At 42.5% G+C, this 21,883-nt stretch overlaps 2 protein-coding genes across 9 annotated transcripts in view; both read right to left on the bottom strand.

The window, feature by feature from the left end:
• CDHR5 (cadherin related family member 5) overlaps positions 1–12,827 on the bottom strand; it is a 32,911-nt gene extending 20,084 nt beyond the window's left edge. For 5 of the 8 annotated variants that reach the window (XM_083500436.1, XM_083500437.1, XM_083500438.1 and 2 more), the window contains exons 1-9: positions 12,620–12,815; positions 11,251–11,429; positions 9,854–9,904; positions 9,114–9,206; positions 7,193–7,291; positions 5,880–5,990; positions 4,834–5,001; positions 2,931–3,021; positions 2,402–2,496 (exon numbers count right to left, since the gene is read on the bottom strand). In XM_083500436.1, coding sequence (XP_083356562.1) covers positions 2,402–2,496; positions 2,931–3,021; positions 4,834–5,001; positions 5,880–5,990; positions 7,193–7,291; positions 9,114–9,206; positions 9,854–9,904; positions 11,251–11,429; positions 12,620–12,698 — 966 coding nt within the window. In that variant the 5' untranslated portion in view covers positions 12,699–12,815. Of the gene's footprint in view, positions 1–2,401; positions 2,497–2,930; positions 3,022–4,833; positions 5,002–5,879; positions 5,991–7,192; positions 7,292–9,113; positions 9,207–9,853; positions 9,905–11,250; positions 11,430–12,619 lie in introns of all 8 variants that reach the window. The other 3 variants (XM_083500443.1, XM_083500440.1, XM_083500442.1) reach the window with 3 other exon arrangements.
• Positions 12,828–14,744: 1,917 nt separating this feature from the next.
• LOC310711302 (uncharacterized protein) lies at positions 14,745–20,870 on the bottom strand. The gene is made up of 5 exons (XM_083513086.1): positions 20,792–20,870; positions 18,162–18,266; positions 17,305–17,409; positions 15,893–16,018; positions 14,745–15,103 (listed from the first exon to the last, which is right to left on the bottom strand). The coding sequence occupies exons 2-5, from the start codon at positions 18,248–18,250 to the stop codon at positions 14,986–14,988; spliced, it is 438 nt and encodes a 145-aa protein (XP_083369212.1). The 5' UTR covers positions 18,251–18,266; positions 20,792–20,870; the 3' UTR covers positions 14,745–14,985.
• Positions 20,871–21,883: the final 1,013 nt, after the last annotated feature.

Below are 21,883 nucleotides of genomic sequence, written 5' to 3'. Positions count from 1 at the left end.
AACCAATCATATCAGATACACCCATTTCCTATTACCTTTTATGGGAGACAGAGAGCTATATTTTCTTCTATTTATAAATGGCAAGCAAGTAGCCATTAACCTCTACAAGGCACCTTAATTACCAGATAACCTTTGGCCTCTCTTTCCCTATTCCCTACAAACCAGATGGTTTTTAATTTCATTTTTAAACAGAGGCTCGGCAACCAGATGTCAGGAGTGCTCCGATAGTGCCTCCCGTTTGGCATGGGTCTGTGGTCTCTTCCAACTCTAGGACTCTATGTCTCTATGAAATAAGAATCTAACATCTAAATTTCATGCTTTCTAAATCCTTTGCATAATTACATTTAAGCCTATATATTTAATACATTAATATATATATACATTTAGAAGAAAGGGAACTTAGTAAAAAACCAGTTTCCAAAAGCAACTTCCGAGAGAAGCCTCTTAGTTTACAGCCCCCTTTTGCTGCTAAAACAGCTGCTGTTCTAAAAGCAACTTCTTCAATTTACCCTTTGGGCTTAAGTCTAAAATGGGAGGCATAATAATTGTTTTTGCAACTTGATTATTCTGTAATTTGTAAGGTCAGTGACCTCGCTTCTCAGCCTTTTTATGACCGCAATAAACCAGGGGCCCTCTTTAAGATGAGCACATCTGCCGATGCACTCACTGCTTGGCATGAGAGATGCTGCCTGGCATGAGAGATACAGATATTTTAAAATATATTTTAAGCTCATTTTAAGAATACAGGTGTTTGATCAAAATATAAGCCTTGATTAAAATGCAGACTATGAACAGATGCCTCAATCTAAGGAACTGAGGTGAGCAACATTTTAACCAAACACTTGAATTCCTACTACAAATTTTGGGAAGCTGTTTCTTTGTCTGTTCACTGTGGGTAGAATCCAACACAGCATGGGAGAGAATTATCTGTTACACAAGGAGAAATCTGTGCACACCCTAATTCTGTTCTAGGGATTCCTGAATCTGTTCCAAGGCAGGGGCATGTTTCATAGCATCATAGAGTTCCAGCTGTAGAGTTGGAAGGGTATGGGGGAGGGAGAGGGGGAGACCTCATTTCACAAGAGGATATCCTTGCACAGTTGGGACCCTGTCCTTGAATACCACTCTATGTACTTGGACACTTCTTAAGATATTGCTGCATGCCATCTCCAAGTACTGCAAGATTTCAGGAGTTCCAGGGATCCTGCTTCCTTTTGACTGAGGGACAGTGGAAACTGTTGTATCTTTATGATATATGGTTTGTTTACACACATATATGTACAATCTGAGCCTATGATGGACAGGTCAGCATCATTAAAACCTCCAGAAAGGGTCTTGTTTCTACTGTAGCCATAACCTTGGGTTCTAACAGAAATCAAACATAGCTCTTTCTACCCCCCTACCCAGCCTGCAGCCTTGCAGGTTCCAGGTTCTAGTACATATAACTCGACTCTCCAGCTTGGCATTTGTATTTCTAACTACCAGAGAGTTGAGGAAGGGAGCACCACCCATTTGCTGTCTGGCACAGAGCCACTTCCTTAGTTACCATAAGAATCCAGACTTAGGCCATTACCTCATTGAGAAACCAGCCTGGCTATTCCAAGAATTTGAATCCTTGCTTAGATTTTTACACTTGCTGGATCCAGGCTTTAGAAAGGTCTCTCAGCATACAAGCCCACCCTGCCACAGACTCATAACATGGTCATATGCATAATGGTTCCTGAGATCAAGAAGCAGGGTTTTGTTTATGTTTGGGCACCATTTTGAATCAAGATAGCGAACTGAACTTTTCGAAACCACTGGTTTCAAAACTGCACACATTCAGCTGATGTGTGGGCAGTTCAGCCTCACTTTCTGCAGGAAGCTGCCTTGTACACCTGAACCCAGCAGGCCTGAACTCCCCACACACCAGCAGATGATATCAGGTGTGGGGCAGGTGAGCATGGTCTGGGGGAAATGGTCTTGTGGGACAAATAGGGAGACCTGGCAGGCCAAATTTGGCCTGTGGGCCTGAGACTGCTCATCCTTGAAGGCCTACAGGATTAGATCCAGTTTATCATGGATTACCGGTAAATGTGGGAGTGGGGAACTAGTGGCCCTCTAGATGTTGCTGGACTACAACTCACACCATCCCTGACCATTGACCATGCTTGCTATGAACAACATCTGGACAGTGACAGACTCCCTGATCTAATGAATGGCTAAGAGACATTTCTCACAGCCTAGCTCTGCCTTCCCCAGCCTGGTGCCCTCAGATCCTTTGAATGGCAGTTCCCATCAGCCCATGCCAGTCCAAAACACTTGGAGGGCACCATTGAGGGAAGCTGAGCTAGCTCTTTTCTCCTTGGTAAACACATATTCCGGCTAGGAGTTGATCAACACAGATCACCAAGAGACTTACCACAACATACAACATGAAAGTCTTCAGAGTGTTAACAGTCTTGTTCATTGTTATTTCCCCAGAATCCTTGTCTATTGAGAACGTGTCGTCATTTCCTAATGAAATTTGAGAAAATTAGCAATTGGAACTTCTGGTCACCGGAAGAAAGAATGGGATGGGTGTAGCCACGGGAGTTATTTATCAAGTAAATAAATAAAAATACTTAACTAACTGAGTGATTGTGTTGCAGATAGCTCACATTTGTCCTCTCAAAATAAATCCTGGCTATGCCCATGGCTCTGATACCATCACATCCAAGGCTGGATGTAGCTGATGACCCATGTTACCAGCTGGGATACAAGGCTCAGTGTGTGTGTGTGTGTGTGTGTGTGTGTGTGTACGCACCTGTGCCTGCCACATGGAGTAGCTTATTTAGAACACATAGAAACTCAAAAGGCTACACAGGGATTTATTAACTAAGCCTTGATTTTCCTGGAAATGTTGGCATCCAAAACTTTATTTTTCCTGTGGGTAGGAGTAATCTACTCACCATCAGCAATTGCATACTCTACTTTTTCATTCAAATCTCTGTCCCCATCAATAGCATAGAGGGGTCCTGGCTCCAAGAACAAAGACTCATTCTGCAATAAACAAGGTAAAACATTTTCAGATGTTTCCAGAAATCAAAGCATTTGCTCATTTCAGGTACTTTCAGCCATCACGAGTCTGGCTTTTAGTTAACAAGATGTTACAATAACAACATATCTGAAACAAATTATAAATTATAGAGCTGATACTGCAGCTGGCTGATGATGAATTGGATGAAGCTTTTTTCACATATGAGTGATATAAATTTAATGATGATGATGATAATGATGTGGCTACATTGTTTTGGAGGTCCTGGCCTGTTGAAGATGCTGTGTACCCCCATTGTTCCCATGCTTACTCCCCACACCAGCCTGCAATCATTGCTGCTCTCTATCTCTCATGCTAAAAAGGTTCCCTAATAAGTTTGACGTGAAACCTGCCATTTTGCATGTAGCCTCCAGCCTCAATGCAAGCTGTGTGCTTACATACCAAATTGTAGGTTATTACTTTCCTAGCGAACAACAAGTCCATGAGCAGGAAGCAGCCACTGTAGCCTAAAGGAGTGGCAGCCACAACAAAAAGAGTCCCATTTCCTGGTAGTAGAAGCTAATTTCATGACACGTAGAAGTATTGTTTTGTCATTGCTGTTTCTTATGCATAAGAAGATGCTTATTGGAAGGGGTAGGCTGCTCATAGCATACCCACCACACAGGCAAAATCTGCTCCTGAACCCCGCTTGTTGTATGAAAGCACACTCCTCATTGTGTTGCTGTTTGGAGTCAAACCCTGACTTGCTGGCATTGACCTGGAGTGAAGCAGAAGACCTGCGAGCAGCAGCCCTAGCATGGCTAATAGGCTTCTCTGCAGGTAACAGGAAGTTTGGCTGGCTGCTTAACCCTTCCCCCTTCTGCCACTTTCCCGACTCAATATTGCCCTCCCCAAACTGCCTTTTCATGTGTGGAAGGAAAGACATGGGGGAAAGATATGAGAACCCCATTTCTTTCTCCCTTGTGGGCAAAAAAGCAACAAGGGCATGTTTTTGGGCTTTTTTTTTTAAGACAGGAGGGAATGGGCAAAGCAGCTTCTGTCTGCTGTTTTTTTTGCTTAGACATCCTTTGCCATAGACTGCAATGGGTTAAAGGAAAGTGGAGGCAAGAACCAAAGATGTAGTTTGAGCCTCATGCAAAGTGTGTTTAGTTGGGTTGTAAAAGTTGTAATGTTGTGTAGAAGTTTTTCTGCCCCAGCTATTTTTCTTGGGAATAGCCAGTGCCCTCTTGGTATTGGCACCAATTCTGTTCCAGGTTTGATGCAGCAGCAGTGGCGTAGCGTGGGGGGTGCCAGGGGTGCCGGCCGCACCGGGCGCAACATTTGGGGGGGCGGGTTTGGCCGGCCCTCCTGGAGGAAGCAGGAACCCCACTGTCCTCGGACCTCCTCCGAAGCCTGGCGGTGGGGCGGAGAGACCTTCTCCCCGCGCCAGCCTTCAGATGGCTGTCCTGAAGACTTGTGGTGGGAGCAGTGGCATAGCGTGGGGGGTGCAGGGGGGCCTGCTGCACCTGGCGCAACATCTGGGGGGGGGGCGCGGAAGAGACTCGAGTGCTAAAATCCACGGGTTAGGGGGCGCAAATTACTTGCCTTGCCCCGGGTTAGGGGGCGCAAATTACTTGCCTTGCCCCGGGTGCTGAGAACCCACGCTACGCCACTGTGCAGCAGGCAGAGGTGCTGCTTGGTTCCAGGGCACTCCTGGGCTGATCTTTGAGTCCATAGACAGCAAAGACAAAAAGAGTCCTATAGGGACCGAGAGGAGCAAAGCAAAATTAAGTGAGGCATCCTGGGGTGGACACAGCCTAAGGGTTCCTTGCGCATACCATATTCTCCGAAATGTTGACCTTGCCAGTGTAGCCCGTGTTGATGCACATTATATTCCCCCCAAAAGGAGTGCATGGCTGGAACCAGGGAGGTCTCAGGTCAGCCTGTAGGATATGTATGGTTATTGTTGCAGTGGCTGTGTGTGGAGCTTCACCGGCCTTCCCATCCTATATGAAAGAAAAATGAAGGACAAAAACAAGAAATGGGAACATGTCCATTATAACAGCAGCACCAAAACAATCCCTAGCACTACACGTGCAAAACCCACCAGGGCAGGTTACCTTGTCAGAAGTTCTGAGTTCAAGTAGCTGCATTGATTCATACCAGCCAAATTAAATAAATTCATTTAAAGGCAATACCTCTGATCAAAGGTCATGAGTGCACCCTGCTGGAAACCGATAGTCCAGCACCAATGTGCGATTTGATTTATTTAAAACATTGGCATACTGCTTTATAGTTGAAAACAGAATGCAATGTACAGAAATAAAAAGAGCGGGAGGAATTCCACATTGAGATAAGGCAGTCGTTCAACCAGGGCAAGCATATGGAGTTGCTAGATGGAACGATCCCTCCCTGCCTCCCCACTTGCACTGTTATGGAAGCCCTTAGTTGAATACCACCCAGTGCAAAAATAAGACACAATTCGTTATGATATAACATTTGCAATAATACAATAACCACAGCAGCTGGCCACATGCAGCAGCCAATATTCATGGCCAGGAAACTCCTGGGTAAACAAGTATGTTTTCAGCATGATCTTTCTTATGCATTTCAGTGAAGGGGGAAGCTCTGCAAACACTTTTATTTAAATATTTGGATCTCTGCACTGAAATGACTGAGAAAGCATTTGCAGAGCAAGGAACTGTGTGCGCGCATCAGAGCTCTTATACCTAGGCCAGACTTCTGGGATGTGGGGGCCTGGCAATTGTCAAGATTGCCAGTGGCAACCCTGAAAGCACAAGGGCATTTATCTGGTGAATGTGGAAACACACGTGCAGCAGGGCAGTCGCAAATAAACATATATTTTGCTCATGATAAAACTCACCATGGCATATAAGACGAACTGCATGTAGTTAATTTTTTCATAATCCAAGGTTTTGAGCAAGTAAATTTGCGGGTTATTAACTCCTTCAATGTTAAAATACTCCAGTCCTACCTAGAAGACAAGAAGAGATAGTGACACACTCTTCATCACAGATATGGAACCTAATGCCATTTCAAAAACACTGTTTAATGTCAAAGGTATTGCTTATTGTTGCATGTTTCGACACCTAAAGTGACTGGGTTATGGAAAGTATATGATCTCTGGTTTCTTACTGGTACAATGGAGTTTTCATTTAAATCCTTTTAATTAAGGCTTAGAGTGTGAAAACTATGCTCGACCCATGTGTATTTTAACTGTGTGTTAGACACTTCTAATTCTCTGGAATCAGCATGCATCAAAAGCTAATGATGCCAAGGTCATGTTTACTGTGATGTGTCAATAGCTAATTAAGCCAGGACTAGCCTCCGGTGTGAGGTGATAGCCTGGGCTAATGGACTATTAGGACATCAAAGGATCAAAAGAACTGGGGATGAGACACCAATTGAGTAGGGTCCCCATCCTCCACAGAAAAAGAGAGGGTGGAAGCAATTGAAGCAATGTAGGCTGGAAGCTTAGGAATGAGGTAACACAGATAGTAAAACAGTGGAGAGAGAGAGAGAGAGAGAGCGCATAATGTTTTATGTTTATTTGGATTCAGGGCTTCAGCTATGGGAGAAGCAAGTGCCGGGCTTTGGAGCAGAATCTCGGGGCCCCATTCCATAGACTGAAGTCATGTTCACACTTTTGCTTGTCCTATACCTAGAAAGCATGGCTCTGAGTGGTTTTCTGCTTCTCCCATGCTTTCCAGGCCTGGGTGGGTCTGAGTGGTTTTGCCTTTGCGCTGCTGCTTTCCCTCAGAAAACCTGCTCTTTAGTTCTAAATCGGAGCAAACGTCAATCTGGAGAAAACCCCAACTGATGTTTGCTTGGATTCAACGGTAAACATTGGGTTTCCCTGAGGGAAAGCGGTGGGACAAGTGGAAGTCTGGATGAGCCCTGAATGGGAGGGCCCTCAAACTCAGCATGTTTTGAATTAAGTGAACAAATACACATTTCCACTGAAAGAGCTCCAGTAAAACTACCTGTCTGCACCACTGGCTATACCAGGCATAGGCAAACTTCGGCCCTTCAGATGTTTTGGACTACAATTCCCATCATCCCTGACCACTGGTCCTGTTAGCTAAGGATCATGAAAGTTGTAGGCCAAAACATCTGGAGGGCCGAAGTTTGCCTCTGCCTGGGCTATACTAACTCCCCACCCAACTATATACTAACTGGTGGATCTGCTGTAAGGTTGTAATATATTGTGTCTTTGTCAGCGTCCTTAGCTGTTACATTAGCCTGGGGCACGACAGTCGTGTTCACTGCTATATCCTGAAAAACAAAACAAAAAGAGGAACATCATTTTGAGCTATTTTTTGTCACATGTAATTTACAGCAGATAGATAATTTACTAGGCAGATAAGTAACATGCACACAGTTTTCTCAGAAGAACCAAAGTAGGTCACAACATTCAAATGCAATCTAGAATAAAGGAGCAACAAGTTCCTTGCAGAATCCTGGGCCAAAATGAAAAGGACCACAATTGACATGTATGCTTTTCTCATAATGCAAAGCAGTGATGAGGAAGCCTGAGGAGTCTTGGGGACCATGGTGCCGTGAGGCGTGGAGTTTAAGATCCTCCCACCTCTTTCTCTTTTCCTCTCCTATGCTGCTGTTGCCATTTTTTGAAAACACTTCCATTCCTGCCTATGGAAGCTGTGCAGGATCCTCCTCAGCTGTTATTTGGATTTACATAACCCCCCCAAAATGTGTGTGTTGACTTTGTTCATATAGTTATAGCCTCACATCTAGCCTGGCACTATACTAAATGCATAGACACGTAGACATATGCTTTCCCATTTTTAATACTGTATTTGCATCCTGTCGCTTCTACAAAAACCTCACAGCAGCATATAGTTCTCTCCTCCCAACCTACATTTCCCCCTCACAATAACCTTGTGATGCAGGTTAGATGGAAAGAGAGTGACTGGTTTAAGTGCATCCCATGAGCTCACTGGGGATTTGAAGTCAGGTCTCCCCAGTCCAGTCCTAGTCTTTCACCAATCCCCCTATTGGCCTCTTTATACCTTGCACTAAGTGAGAGAGAATTAATGGTTTACCACATAAGGCACAATGGAATAGAACCATACAACAAGTTATCACATGCAGAGGGGAGTCTGCGTTGTATTTTAAAACTGAATGTGTTTGGCTTCATCATTTGAAAGATTCAGTGTGACGAGATTCTGTGTGGGATAATGATGAGGATCTTATCTAGTGTAAAAGAGAGTTATTGTTCCCTTCAGTCAGAATAGGAGAAGCTTGCATTTGACTATTAATAACTTTATTGTAGAGAGGATACCTTTATCTAATTTTACATTTAGTGTTTTCATGTTTAAATTGCTATAAGAAGAGTTTTCTGTATTTTATATTAAATAAAGGAGTAAAACCTCATGTATTGCAGATACATGATTTTGCTGGCAAAGGAAGTAGGCGGCATTATAAATTACAACCTATAAGTTCTTTACAATACTAGTAGCAGATTAGGATGCTATCCCTTTAGAAATATTGCTAAATAAAAATAAACTGGGATATGATAGAGTTATTTAAACAGTTTGATTGAACATTGCACCCAGTATTTTAAATGAACAGCTACCCCTATTTTCTGAACAAACTTCTCGATTTGAGGTTGGAAATCCATTGTGCACTGTAACTAGTCACTGAAGGGGACCTGAGGGTGGTAATGTATTTGGCATCTTCTATATTCCCTCCCCCCCCCATGGTTGCGTTAATTTGCATACAATTGTATCTATGGCTAACAAAGTGGACATTACTGTTTGAGCAGTTTTTATGAACTTGTTTCAAAGAAAATATTTTAGTGAGCTTAATAGTGTAATAGAGTTGTAATCTATATTTCTCTCTTAACTCTCATGGATATTTGTTTGTTATTTTGGAATTAAATTGGAAACAGCAATAATATGTTATGGTTAAGTATCATTTCTATTTCATTGTGTTATGCTTAATATTTGTATTTTAATGTTTATACAAGGTTTTATTCTTCCCAAGATTATGGTTCTGTCAGAATTATAGCTACAGTCCATTGTCACTTGTTGCAGAGACATTATCATCATCATCATCATCATTATCATTATCATACCTCTCGAACATTGACGGTGATGTTGGTTTCTGGAAACACAGGAGGGTTGTCATTCACATTGATTATGTTCACTACAACAGTAATACTATTTACCTGGTGGTGAGCAAAGCAGAATAATGTTAGTAATTGATTGACTGTTGAAATGCTGAAAATCAGGGGTGATGCTGGTGATGTTAGAACTATGGTCTTTAAAAAAAAAAAGGAATGTTGGGTGGCCCTCTTGGCTTCAAACATGAACTAAGCTTGAAAATGACAATAATCCAAAAAGTTCAACCCAAGACATGTCTGCAGAAGCAAGTGCCACCGAATTCAAATATGTTGCATTACTTATTCTTGCAATTTAAAATAAAATAAATTTAGCAGTTTCAAGTGTTTTGTGTTTGACATTTTTTTTTATACAATACACCTGTTTTTTGAAAATTGAAATTATCAAACAAAATTGAGGAGGGGGGTGGAGCACTGGCCCCACCCCTGGCATGCCATTGACAAGGGATGGAGAGAAAGAGAAGAGGGTGAAGGAGGCAAAGGGTGTATCGGAGATAGAAGGTGTGTGTGACCATGTCTACCATTAGCTTCAGCCCCACCCACACTTGGCATGCAGCCCCTGGCGGATTAGTTGCTGAGGGAATGTGGTTCTCTTGGGGAAAAACTCTGGACCTAGATGACGTTTCAAAGAAGTGTCTCCCACTATGTTTGTGCAACATCTAACAACACAAAGTAGCATCTCAGATATTACTCACGACTATATCCGCTCTGAAGCACTGTAGTTCTACAACTAGCGCTGTTGAAACCTGTATTAAAAACAAATGATTACAATTAAATCATGTTTTCTGGAACAATTTTTAATTTATTTATTTTTATTTTAGCTCTTGGTGCTGCCTGATAGGGCCTTCCTGGTAGTGGCTCCCTGTTTATGGAATGCCCTCCTCCTGAAGTACATCTGCCTTCATCATTAACATTCAGGAGGAATATGAAAACATTCCTGTTCACCCAAGCATTTGATGGCTGAAATATTATTACCCATGAGAATATGTGAAATAATAATAAAAAATTAGATGTTTTTAACATTTTTGCCTATCCTGATCTGTTAGGATGGCGTACATCAGAATAAACTAAACAAATGTTTATACAGTGGTACCTTAGTTCTCGAATGGCTTGGCTCCCGAACAAATCGGCTCCTGAATGCCACAAACCCGGAAGTGAGTGTTCTGGTTTGTGAATGTTTTTTGGAAGATGAATGTCTGACGCAACTTCAGCGGCTTCTGCTTGAGTGTAGGAAGCTCCTGCAGCCAATCGGAAGCCGCGCCATGGTTTTCAAATGGTTTCGGGAGTCGAACCAAGTCCCAGAACAGATTAAGTTTGAGAACCAAGGTACCACTGTACTAAGAATCACTGCTGGTAGTTTTCACACAAAGGTTTTTCACCCAAATAGGTTTATAATGTGACTAAAAAAACCCAACATTGACCAGAATTCCTGTTTGAATTACAAAAGCCTCTCTTCCACTCTAAGTTCTCTATTTAGTAACTATCTCATACATACATAAAAAGTGAAAGAGGTGCTCAGAGGCAGCTTAATCATCACACTTGAAAATACCCCATAGCCTTCAAATGAAGAAGCATTACCTGCATGTAATGATGGCATGCAAATTGGCTTTCATCTATCACATGACGCATGCTGCCTGGTAGAAAGCCTGTTTGCATATCTACCACTTTGAGGAACACTTTATGGAACAGGGAAGGGGAGCCATCTTGTCTGTTGCCTCAGGCAATAAAGTAAGTCCTTTGCCTTACACTGCTCTGGCCAAAAGAATATAAAAGCTCAGAGAGAATGGACATTTGCAAGGCACTTGTTTTCAGTGTTTTAATTAAGGCTATTAAATAGCTTTAACATATTTGGATAGCTATATTCAGGTTATGACTGTACTGCCCTGATTCACTTCCACCTCACCTTACCACGTTTCTAGATAGGAGTCTGTCTGGCTACCATTACTGTCATAGATGCTTTAGCTGAGATTCCTGCATTTCAGGGTGTTGGACTAGATGACCCTTGGGGAACCTTCCAACTCTAAGATTCTCTGATTCTATGCTATTAACCCTCCAGCCATATTTCTGCATCTTTTTCATACCAGTTCATTACCTCATAATCCACTGAATTTTTCAGGAGCAGTTGTGAGTTCTGAATCTCAAACTGGTCACCATTCAATACCAATGGGTTAATTCTTACTGTGACTCCTTCAGCTGCGTTAATGTTGGTAATCAAAGCCCCAGGAGGATTATTCTCTTGGATATTAACAACGTTATCTTGCACACCACAATCTAGTGAAACAAAAGACAATATTTTAAATCTCCCAAAGCACAAGCTTAGTCAAAAGAAGGCATTAGATCAACTAGTGCTTTGTGTATTCTAGTCCAAGAATTTGTCTGGGACAAATATATAGGAAATACCGTATAACTCAGACAGTGGTGGACCTACATTTTGGGGGCCCTGAACTGTCATGGGGGCCCCTTTGCAACCAGCAACAAGGTCTGGATAACCCCATTTATCTTATTCAATGAGGTTCTTCCACAACAGATCAGCACACCTTTACAACATCTGTGCTATTGGCTCTCAAACACTGGGATTGTTGAAATATAGGAGAAGGAGAAGAAGGAGAAAGAGAAGGAGAAGTTTGAGTCATGCGACTCAAATTGGGTCTATTAGACCCAAAATTTTAAGCAATGTGGACTTAAATTGCTTCTGGGGCCCCTCCAGGATTACGGGCCCTGAAGCCTTAAGCTTCATTAGTTTCATAGCAGATTCGCCCCTGAACTCAGTAACAGGCAGGTGTAAGACAATCTGCCTAATAATCTTTCTTACCCACTTGATATCTAGATACAGTATATGCATGTGAAGGTATAGTCTTTCAAATGTTAGCAAATAGTTAACTTTGCCAACATCTTATAACCATATAACTTGGGACAAACCCAACATCGTGTAAAAGGATTCCTCTTCGTATCATTAATTCCTTTAACTGATTTCCAGTTCGTGAGTAAACCCCAGACATCATAGTCAAAAAAGTGCCATCATTCACCTCATCCATGCGCACCCCTATTTTTTTTGTCCATGTAATTAATTATAAATCAATTATTCAAATGATAATTAACAAGAAAAAAGCCCTTTCTTTTGAAATGGCTACCTTCTTGCCTGTGTGATAATTTGGCCATTCAAAGGTCTGCTACAAAATGCATCTTTCATTAGAATATTAGAAAGGTTATATAGATTCTGGCTGACAGGAACCAAACCATGCTACAACCTATGCTTGGAATACACACGGCATTCAGGCTGCGATCCAAGGCACACTTCTCCAAGAGTCCTATGTGGTAGGACATACTTCCAGTGAAACAGGTACCAGCTTGTGCTGTCACCTGTGGCAATTGTTTTTCTACTGGTATATCCTTTTATATATATAAAAAAATCAAACCAACCCAAATCAAAGTTTTTCCCCCTACCCAGAAAACATACTGACCTGAATTCTGTGCCTGAACATGAATTGCTGACAGCAAGAGGAAAAGGACCCAGGTACAGGACTGCCTGAAGAAAGCCATTGGGCAGGTGGAAAAGAAATCCAAAAATTAAGGAATGCCGACCATCCACTTTTCTTCGTTAATTGTTGCAGTGTATCTTCCTTTCACTGTTCCATGAGGAAATAATGTGGCAAATGACACTGAGCTGACACAGTCGTTTAACCTTTGCATCCTAGCTTATTGATTCACTTATTTATGACTTGCTTACTGTTACCAGTTCCTGAATGCGATAAGTGGATGGCCCCGCTTTGCTGTTACGCATTACATAACACTTGCATGTGGCTAGGACCAAGGGTAATGGGTGATGCTGAACGGAAGAGGGTGGGCCATTTTACAGAATGGAAGACGGCGAGTCATTTCACACATACCCTCCAAAAATATCTGAATGGGCTACACAGGGTGTCAAAAACATTCAAACAATGCTTGAAACCAGGCAGTGTGGTGCCATTTAGAGAGAGTCAGGGACCTATTGACAGGTTTTTAATACCCAAGCTAAGCCCCAAGAACTCATAAAGTAAAAACAAAGATGAATATTGCTCTGAGCATGTGCAGAGTGCCTTTGCTGAACTTTAGTAACATATTTGGAAAGAAAAAGAAAGTGCTACAGCAAAACCTCAGGGGAAACTTCAGCATTTCTCATTTAGGAGATTTCCAAGGAGAGGGATTGTGACTCTCACTCTGATCTTCAAACTTTAGATCATAGCAACTGCGAAGTGCTTTGATGTTCTGTGCCAGGGAAGCAGATCATTTCTTCTCTCTCTCTTTCCGCAAGACTATCAGAACGGGATGCAAAGGTCATTACAGTGCTTGTGATCATTCAGCATGGCAAAGTTTCCTCTCTGTTGGGAGACTTTGTTACTATTTTGTAGTAAATCTTTCCCTAAGGGAATACTTTTGTCATTACTCTGTAGTTAGGCCTTAATATGTGCTGTGGGGTAAGCCTTACACTTGTTTCTCCTATGCTGTGTCAATATTTCATGTTTTAAAGTGCTTTTTGCTGTTTCTTTATATGTTGTTGCAGATTTGGGGTGGCCTCTAAACCCTAGAAATTAATAAACGCTAGAATTTTGATTATTTCAGATGTGAAGGGAGAAATACAAGCTGCAGAGGAATTCCTGAGCTAGCCTATGCAAAATGACCTGGCCAAGGTAGGGCTATTAAGAAACAAACAGAGTCATTGGCAATACAGTGGACGCTCGGGTTGTGAACGTGATCTGTGTGGGAAGCATGTTCGCAACCCGCAGTGCTTGCAACCTGCAGTGCCGTGTCTGCACATGCATGGGTCGTGATTCGGCACTTCTGCGCATGCGCAAAGTGCCGAAACCCAGAAATAACTCGTTCCGGTACTTCCGGGTTTGGCGCGGTGCGCAACCTGAAACATCTGTAACCCGAGGTATGACTGTACTGTACAAGAAAACTATCATTCCCCAGAGGTGTGAACGGGGGGGGGGGGGAGGTATGGAATGTTGCCAGGGTAACTGAGTGTGAAGTGGCCAGAAAATAGAGTTTTTAGCAAGGTGTGCTGGGAAGAAGGGGCAGAACAAAGGGAGAGCCATCTTGGGCAGGTTGGCTGAAGCCTGGGAGAGATGCCTTTGACTCCAGGGCTGCACTGCTGTGGGGGACAAGCCCAGCTTGAGATGACCATGTTGTGAGATCTGGACACCCTCCATGCAAACTGAAAGTGTAAATAGGTGGATAAGTAATACTTCTTAAAGCTACAACAGTTTCTGCTGCGTCTTCAATTCTCCTAAGGAGCACAAACGTTGGGTGAGCATCTGGAACCCCCTGGAACCTTGCTGAATCCCAGACTGAGATCCTTTACCCGGCACGCATATAAGTATGAAATATAGATGACATTGATAGTTTCTCATGATTGAAGCAGCTTTTCATTATTTCCCAGGTAGGTGAGAACATCTGTTCACACTATACATTTTGTTACCTTTCAATGCCAGGGTTCTTCCACATGAGGGAATGTTCCAAAAGTCTAATTTACCCAGAAAAATGCAGCTAGGTTTATAAGATAACTGTCACATGCAAAAAAAAATATAATACTAATAACAAAAGAGCTGTGCTAGAGTTTCTTTATTTGATTTTGGAGAAGATGAAGACAAGAGGAAGATAAATAATTTTAGACTCTACCATAAGGCGTATAAATGCCAGAGTCTTTCATTTTAAGTCCCATTCCTTTTGATTTATGCAATCCTTACTAACTTATTTCCACAGTTTGTTTTCCCCAATCATTTAATCCACACATGAAAAACAGAAGTTGCAATTTATTTTTTTGAAGATCCTCACAGAGCTGGATGCTTCATTCCTGATTTTCATCTACTGTTGCTCCAGATACTGCTTCATTTATTTCTGCAATCAGTTGGCAAACTGAGCGGCTCATTATCTGAGTGGCTTCCTCTGCATCATTGCCTGAAAAACTGCCATGAGAGAAATGCAGGTCAAATATCAAGCAATAGTTCACTGGCCAGCATTCCTGGAACATTGCCTCCTCAATCTGCTCATTGAATCTGGAAAGTCTTGTGAATGAGTTCTAACTGACTGACTAATCTACCCATCCTTCATGCTCATAATCAGAAAATTACTTGTCGTCTTCCCCATGCCCCCCATTGCCTTGTCTATTTCTTAGTATTTCCTCCCTCCACTTTATCATCTGTTCTTCCTTCGCCCCCTACTGTTCCTGACTTGAAGCACATGTAGCAAGGCACTGCTTCCCACAGAGGGTTGGGGAGAGGTAGCCCTAGAGTAACAGTAAAATCGGCCAAGGAAATAGTGTAATAGCGAGGTGAAATGACCAGAGCTGTACACAGTATTCCAAATTCAGTTGCGCCATAGATTTGTGTAATGGCAGTTGAATTTTCAGTTTCTTTCCTAAAGATCCCTAGCATGGAATTTGCCTTTCTCGTAGCTGTCACACACTACTTAGACATCTTCACCAAGCTATCCATTTTGATGCCAAGTTCTCATTCTTGGTTAGTCACTGCCTCTTCAGATCCTAACAGCATCTATGCATCACTTTACACTTGTTCACTTTGAATTGCATTTGCCACTTTACCGCCCATTCACTCAGTTTGGAGAGGTCTTTTTGCAACTCTTCACAATTTCTTTTTTTAAAAAAAATAATTCAAGACCTTGAACAATTTAGCAAACTTAGGCACCTGGATCCCTTTGTAAAAAATGGTGTTCCATTGGCTACTTCCAAGTCTCACCTTGCATCTAGGTTCTGTACAAATTGCAAACAAGTCTTCAGTTTAATGAGTTTTTCTTCTGAACTCCACAAGTCATCTGTGTTTTTATCAGTGAAGCCAGATTCATCCTTTACTCCAGATGAGACACTAATGCACAAGAAAGCAAGGTCAGAGATGAGAGGGCATGTTCTGCTAAGAGGCCACTTTGGGGGTTTTCTCTCTACTCTAAAGACACTCATCCCATCCACTCAAAAGGAAGGTGCCTTGTTATTTTAGAATGTAAATTCACAAAAATTAAATACATCTTTGGAAAAAGCTTCTTTCTTACAAAGTAGCTTTATTAACCTTGCAATTTCTCCTCTCTCTGAAGACTGATTAATGTCCACAAAAGCCTAAAGTGTATTGGGATGAAAATATCTAAGTCAGTTCTGGCCACTATATTTTGCCATTCTTGTGTATATACTCTTACCGTTGAGTATCCTTTTGAATGCATATTCAGTTAAAATATAATAAATATTTCTGCTGCCTGAGGCGGTGGCTTCACCCCACCTAATGGCTGCGCCAGCCCTGGGAACAAACCTTCTCAGTGGTGGCTCCCCATTTGTGGAATGCTCTCCCCAAGGAGGCCATCTGTTTTTAAGCCCCTGGTGAAAACATGTTTATTTTCTGAATCCTTTGGAGCTTAACTCTCAGCATATGTTTAGTGGGGTGGGGTTGAGCTGGGTCTTTTATGATTATTCTTGTGTTTTAGTTTGTTTTTTCATCTTGTTTTATATCTGTTTTTAATGTTTGTTCATTGCTTAAGTAATAACTCTGAAAGTTCTCAAATCTGCCTCCCATTTCCATGCACCTTATAGACACTTTTGCACCACACTCCTAACACTATCTACTAATTTTCTACTGATTTCCTGCTTCTGATCTTCCAAGAGAGTCCCAGCATTGAAAATCAGCCTACACCAGGGATCTGCAACCTTTAAGACAAAAAGAGTCACTTGGACCCGTTTCCGAAGAAAAAAAACCTGGGAGCCGCAAAACCATTGCAACATTTAAAACAAATATATCTCCGGAGCCACGATCTGACAGCGGGCGGGAAGGTGACGTCGGGACGGTGCGTGACTAATGCACGCCCCGCCCCCATGCGACATCACAGCCAGTACAGCGCCCACCACAGTGGGGAGTGTCGGGGCGCACAATGCGCCTCCTCCCCTCGCTAGTAACCGCCTCGGAGCCGCGGCAAAGGTGTAAAAGAGCCACATGTGGCTCCGGAGCCGCGGGTTGCATACACATACTGTATATGGCAACCCTTCATATGCTCCTGACCTATAGTTTGGGGACTTCACATATGAGATCTTTTGAAACGGTGAGGTGAATAAATTCTCTTTCCCTGATGACTTTTCAGTCTTAGCATTTTTAAGCATTATCTCTGTATTTACCTGCGCTTGTAGTTCATCAGGTTTTGTAGTAATTTGGCAGCTTTCTCATATTCTCTTCTCATTCCCGCATCATGCATCAATTTGAGCTCGATTTGCCTCTGGTGCCTAGGGTTGAGAATAATAGAAATGTAGAGTTGAACTGAATTAATGAGTCAAGCTAACATAAAATGGATTAAATTCCACTGTAAGTCATCTATCATTTGCCCAAGGGTAGGCCATCCAGCCTGTTGCTCCACTGAGAGTGTGGATATCGGGGCTGGGGCAGAGAGCATGTTAATGTTGTTGTAGCTGCAGCATGGAATGAGACAAGTGAGCAGTCTCTAAGATACTAATTACTGGAGGCTTTCCTGGGGGAAATTGGGGAACTGAGACTTGTTGGGAAACACTAGTTTTTGATGTGATATATTTATAACACATTAGCTGTGCAATGTCATCTCAAAGACAGTTAATTGTAATTAAACTTTGAAACTTGAATCTTAATAATAAAAGTCCTAACAGTGGTCACATTCCCTGCATGCCTGCTAAACTAGCAGAACTGCACGGTGTTCTTTCCTACGCTCCTTCCATCTTTTTAAAAGGACACATTGTAGAAAGACAAGCACTAGCTGTCAATCCAATCTCAGACGTGTCTAAGGAAGCTTGCACTTGTCATTGCAACTGTCCATTTCTCCAAAAAGTGATCGGCATCACACTTTTCTTCTAGAGTACTCTGTGTGTGATGAAGACAGGGTGGGGAAGAGTCACCAAAGTGACTGGGTGGGAGGGTTGAAAGTGGGAAATCTTTGAATTGCTTAGATCAGACAATTTGAAAGGAAGGGGGGGGGGAGGAAGGGCTGAGTCACAGAAAAGATGTTTACCTCCCAAGAGAAGGAAGTGATGCTGAGATGTGAGACAAGATCATCACCACAGTAGCTAGCTGCCACAGTCCAGCCATCAGCAAAGCCATGATGCTTCCCTTAAAACTGAAACAAGTTTTAATGAGTAACAGAAAGGCTGCAGTTCTTTATTGGTACAGATTGCCTATTATGTCACACACGCACATTCCAGGGCTCTCTAAATAATGACTAATGTTGGTGACGTCCTGGAGCTGGAACGTTTTCCCCTGAGAGGGATGTCTGGAGCCCATTTTTATGCCCTGTTTCTGGTGCCAGGCAAAGGCTTTCTACCAGGCTTTTAAGTTTTTATTGATTCTGCCTATTATTTTTATGCTGCATTCATTAGGCGCAGTGGCCAGAAAAAATTAACGGGTATCTTTTGGAAGCAGCCCAATTTGTTTCAGAGCAGCAGTGTCTTTATAACTCCACTCAATTACTTGGGAGAAAATTACTTTTGTTAAAAATGAAGCTTTGCTTCCCTCCTCCCTGGCCATTCACTATAGCGGGGGATCTAAAAACAGCTACAAATTTGTTCCTTTTCATACAATGAAATTTGCATGGATTAAGCCTGCCAAACTGCAGGTAGATACATTCAGAGGGTTTGTGCAGGACACCTTTGAATTTTGATTTAAAAAACAAAAAAGAAGTCCATAACCTTTTCATTTTTTATCAGAATTGGATATGATTTGCAAGCATGGTCATCACTTCTGAGAGGATGAAGCCCCCTACATTTCAGAACAATAGCTGCAGTTGGCCTCCAGCAAGAGCAGACGTTTCTGTTTTGGTGTTGGTACAATAATAGTCATGGAAGTGGTGGTGGGGATCCCCAGCAAGGACCCGGCTAACCCAAGGGTCATTGGTGAGGAGCAGTCTTCTGCTCTCTCCCACCAGATTTCAGGGGAGGTACAGTTACTTCTCCCTGGGAGTGATCTCTCCATTGATGTCCACAAGGGAAGGGGGTAGTGGGGTAATAGCATGAATCACCACAGAAAACTGGATTAGGGAGAGGTATAATCCCCTCAGCAACAATCCTGTTACCCCAGGGTCATTGGTGGAGGGTGGCTTTCAGATGTTGGGGGGTGCAATGCAGAGCTCTCCATGGATTTGCACAGGAAAGACATGCACATGTAAAACAAATAAGTTTTAATCCTTCCTTCAGATCACTCTGTTTGGAGTGCCCTGGGGAAATAATTCAGTGTGATTAAAAGCTGAACCTGTCCATCAAGACAAAAGAGACCACCCACTTCTCCACCCTTCCTTTCTTCTCAAGCTCCGGGTGCTTCCCTCCTTGTGTGATTTCATTTCAGAAGAGAAAAACAAAACAAAACGCCAGTCCATTCACCACTGTGCCACATAATTCTGATGTATGTCAATAACTGGCCTCAGGTGGAACCTGGAAAATGATCACTTTAACTCTGCTGTTCAAAATCCTTTTCACCACACAGTTACGGTTATCTCTGACAGGTCTCATGTCCTTTAATGACTGTATACTTAAGAGGGAATCTTGATGAGTGTTTTCTCATCACTGCATTTCACTACTGAAATTCTCTCTTCTCCACAGCTATTAAAAGGCATTGGATCCTTGTACTGATTTACATCTAATTTGCCAAACATTATGTTAAACTACAAGCCTTGTGCTGCTTCTGCCTACGACATGTGTTAAGGGATGTTAAAATAACAGAAAAGAGAACAGAAGAGCTTTACATCAAACAAATGAATGGAGAGAGGTAGCCATCGTATGTGACATCGTCTAGAAAGATAATTTATCATTGCAATAAAGGTCTGCATATAGAACAGCCTCCCCCATGGCTTTGGCATCATTTTTGACGCCAACAGAAAGAAAAAGAGAATAGTGTGGATTGTTACGCTGTTCTTTCAAGCATCCAGCTATAATATATGTTCCTTCACTTAGTAATACTGTGAATAAAATTAAACATGTAGCAATTTCTTTTTTAACAAAACAACAGTAACACCAATCACAAACCTTAATGGATTTTATTATTATTAAAAAAAGACAAAAAGCCACTCAAGCGCTTTTTATTGCGATAGGAGGAATACAAAATAAGTTCCTAAAACAGCGTCCTAGAAGCAGGTTTACCTCCTTTCTGTTGCGAATTCACACATAATTAGTCTTTAGTTTCTTTCAGATGAGTCATAAAAATAATTAGATGTTGGGCTTTGTGGCTGACAGACATGACTAAGGCTTAAAACCCATCAGCCAGCAACCCAAAGGGGTGTGCACGTACATAGGTTTTATAGCCCTCCATTTCCCACTGCTGCGTCCTTAAGCTCCCTGAGAAGCCACTATAAACTTCAAGGACACTCTAGGTAAGCATCGGCTGTGGTGAAGAGGAAGTTGGCAACCCCTTTCTCTGTGTGTGAAGATATATTGTCTACTGTTTCTATCCTGGTTACAGATCTGTATTGCTAAAAGGGAATCTAGTGATAACCCAGTCCTACCTGTTGTGCTATGGCGGATGCTAAATTCCCTTGCGACGTTGGATAAATTTACTTATTTGCATCCTGTGGAACCATTCCCAGAGCCACAGCCATAGTAAAAAATGTGAACCCCACAAGGACAAATATGCCAGCCAGGAGCACAAAATACTTACCGTTTCGAAAGACGCTGCTCTGGGACAAGTGAAAGTTCTCTCAGCTGTTGCCTGCAGTGCTGCTGCCCAACTCTTACCTGTGCCTCTCTCCTATAAATATTCTGCTCTTATCAGTAATCGTTAGGTAAAGACTGGAATAAGGGTACTGTTTAATAATGGCAAATAAGCCAGAATGCCTTTTTAATTTCCTAATTTGTCTGGCAAACATCCTTGGAGTGATAGCAAGCATATTGAGAGTGATTGATTTTCTGTGAATGGCACTGCTATCTCTTAGTTCACCTTTAAATTGCCCTATTTGATGGGAATTAAAAACGTATATTTGTTTGCTTAGGTTTTATCTGCCAGGATGAATGTGTGCGTCTTTTAGGAATGTTCTTGACATTCGAGAGCTCACTTAGAATGATGGGTGTATCATAGAGGTTACAATGGAAGCATTGGTGGTAGTCAAATATCCACCTTCCTTCCTCTTCCAGATGGCTTACAGCTACCTGACAAGCTTGGCTTGATCAACCATGTTTTTGAGAGAGAGGAAACTCCCTGGAATTTCTCCAGGAACCTCCTGTTGCCTCCTAATAACCAAGTTATCAAACTGTTGGATGTTCCCTGCTTCCAGGGTTGTGTATGGAGGAAGACAAATCTGTATGGTGAGAAGGACACAGAAGCAGATTGAGTAATCCACCTCTCCAACCACCACCAAGAACTGGGTGGCCTGAATGATGCCAGCAAAGGATAGCCAGTGATCAGGGAAGACAGGAGTTGTATTCCAGCAACAGGTTCTCCAGCCAAGTGGGGCTTGAAGTTACTGGTGATCAGCTGATCAGCTGCTTTCTACATGGGGTGGCTGCATTATGGAGTGCCCCATGGAGAAAGCAGGAGATCAGCTGATCCCAGTAAGTTTGAAAGTACCTATCAGGTGCTAGGTACTGACTTCAAGCTCCGCTTTCCAGTGGGAGTCACTGCACTACAGAGTTCACCATGCAGAACTCAGGAGCACAGCTGATTCCAGCTGCTCATGATGGCACGCCTCTCATGCCAGTGCTCAACCAAGGCTTCCAACTGGGCACTGGCAGCTGTGTCTCTACCTGCCCCTCA

This window comes from Podarcis liolepis (genome assembly GCF_965112155.1).
Source record: "Podarcis liolepis genome assembly, chromosome: 1".
NCBI classification, from domain to species: Eukaryota; Metazoa; Chordata; class Lepidosauria; order Squamata; family Lacertidae; genus Podarcis; species Podarcis liolepis.
This window is presented reverse-complemented; position numbering and strand designations above follow the sequence as displayed.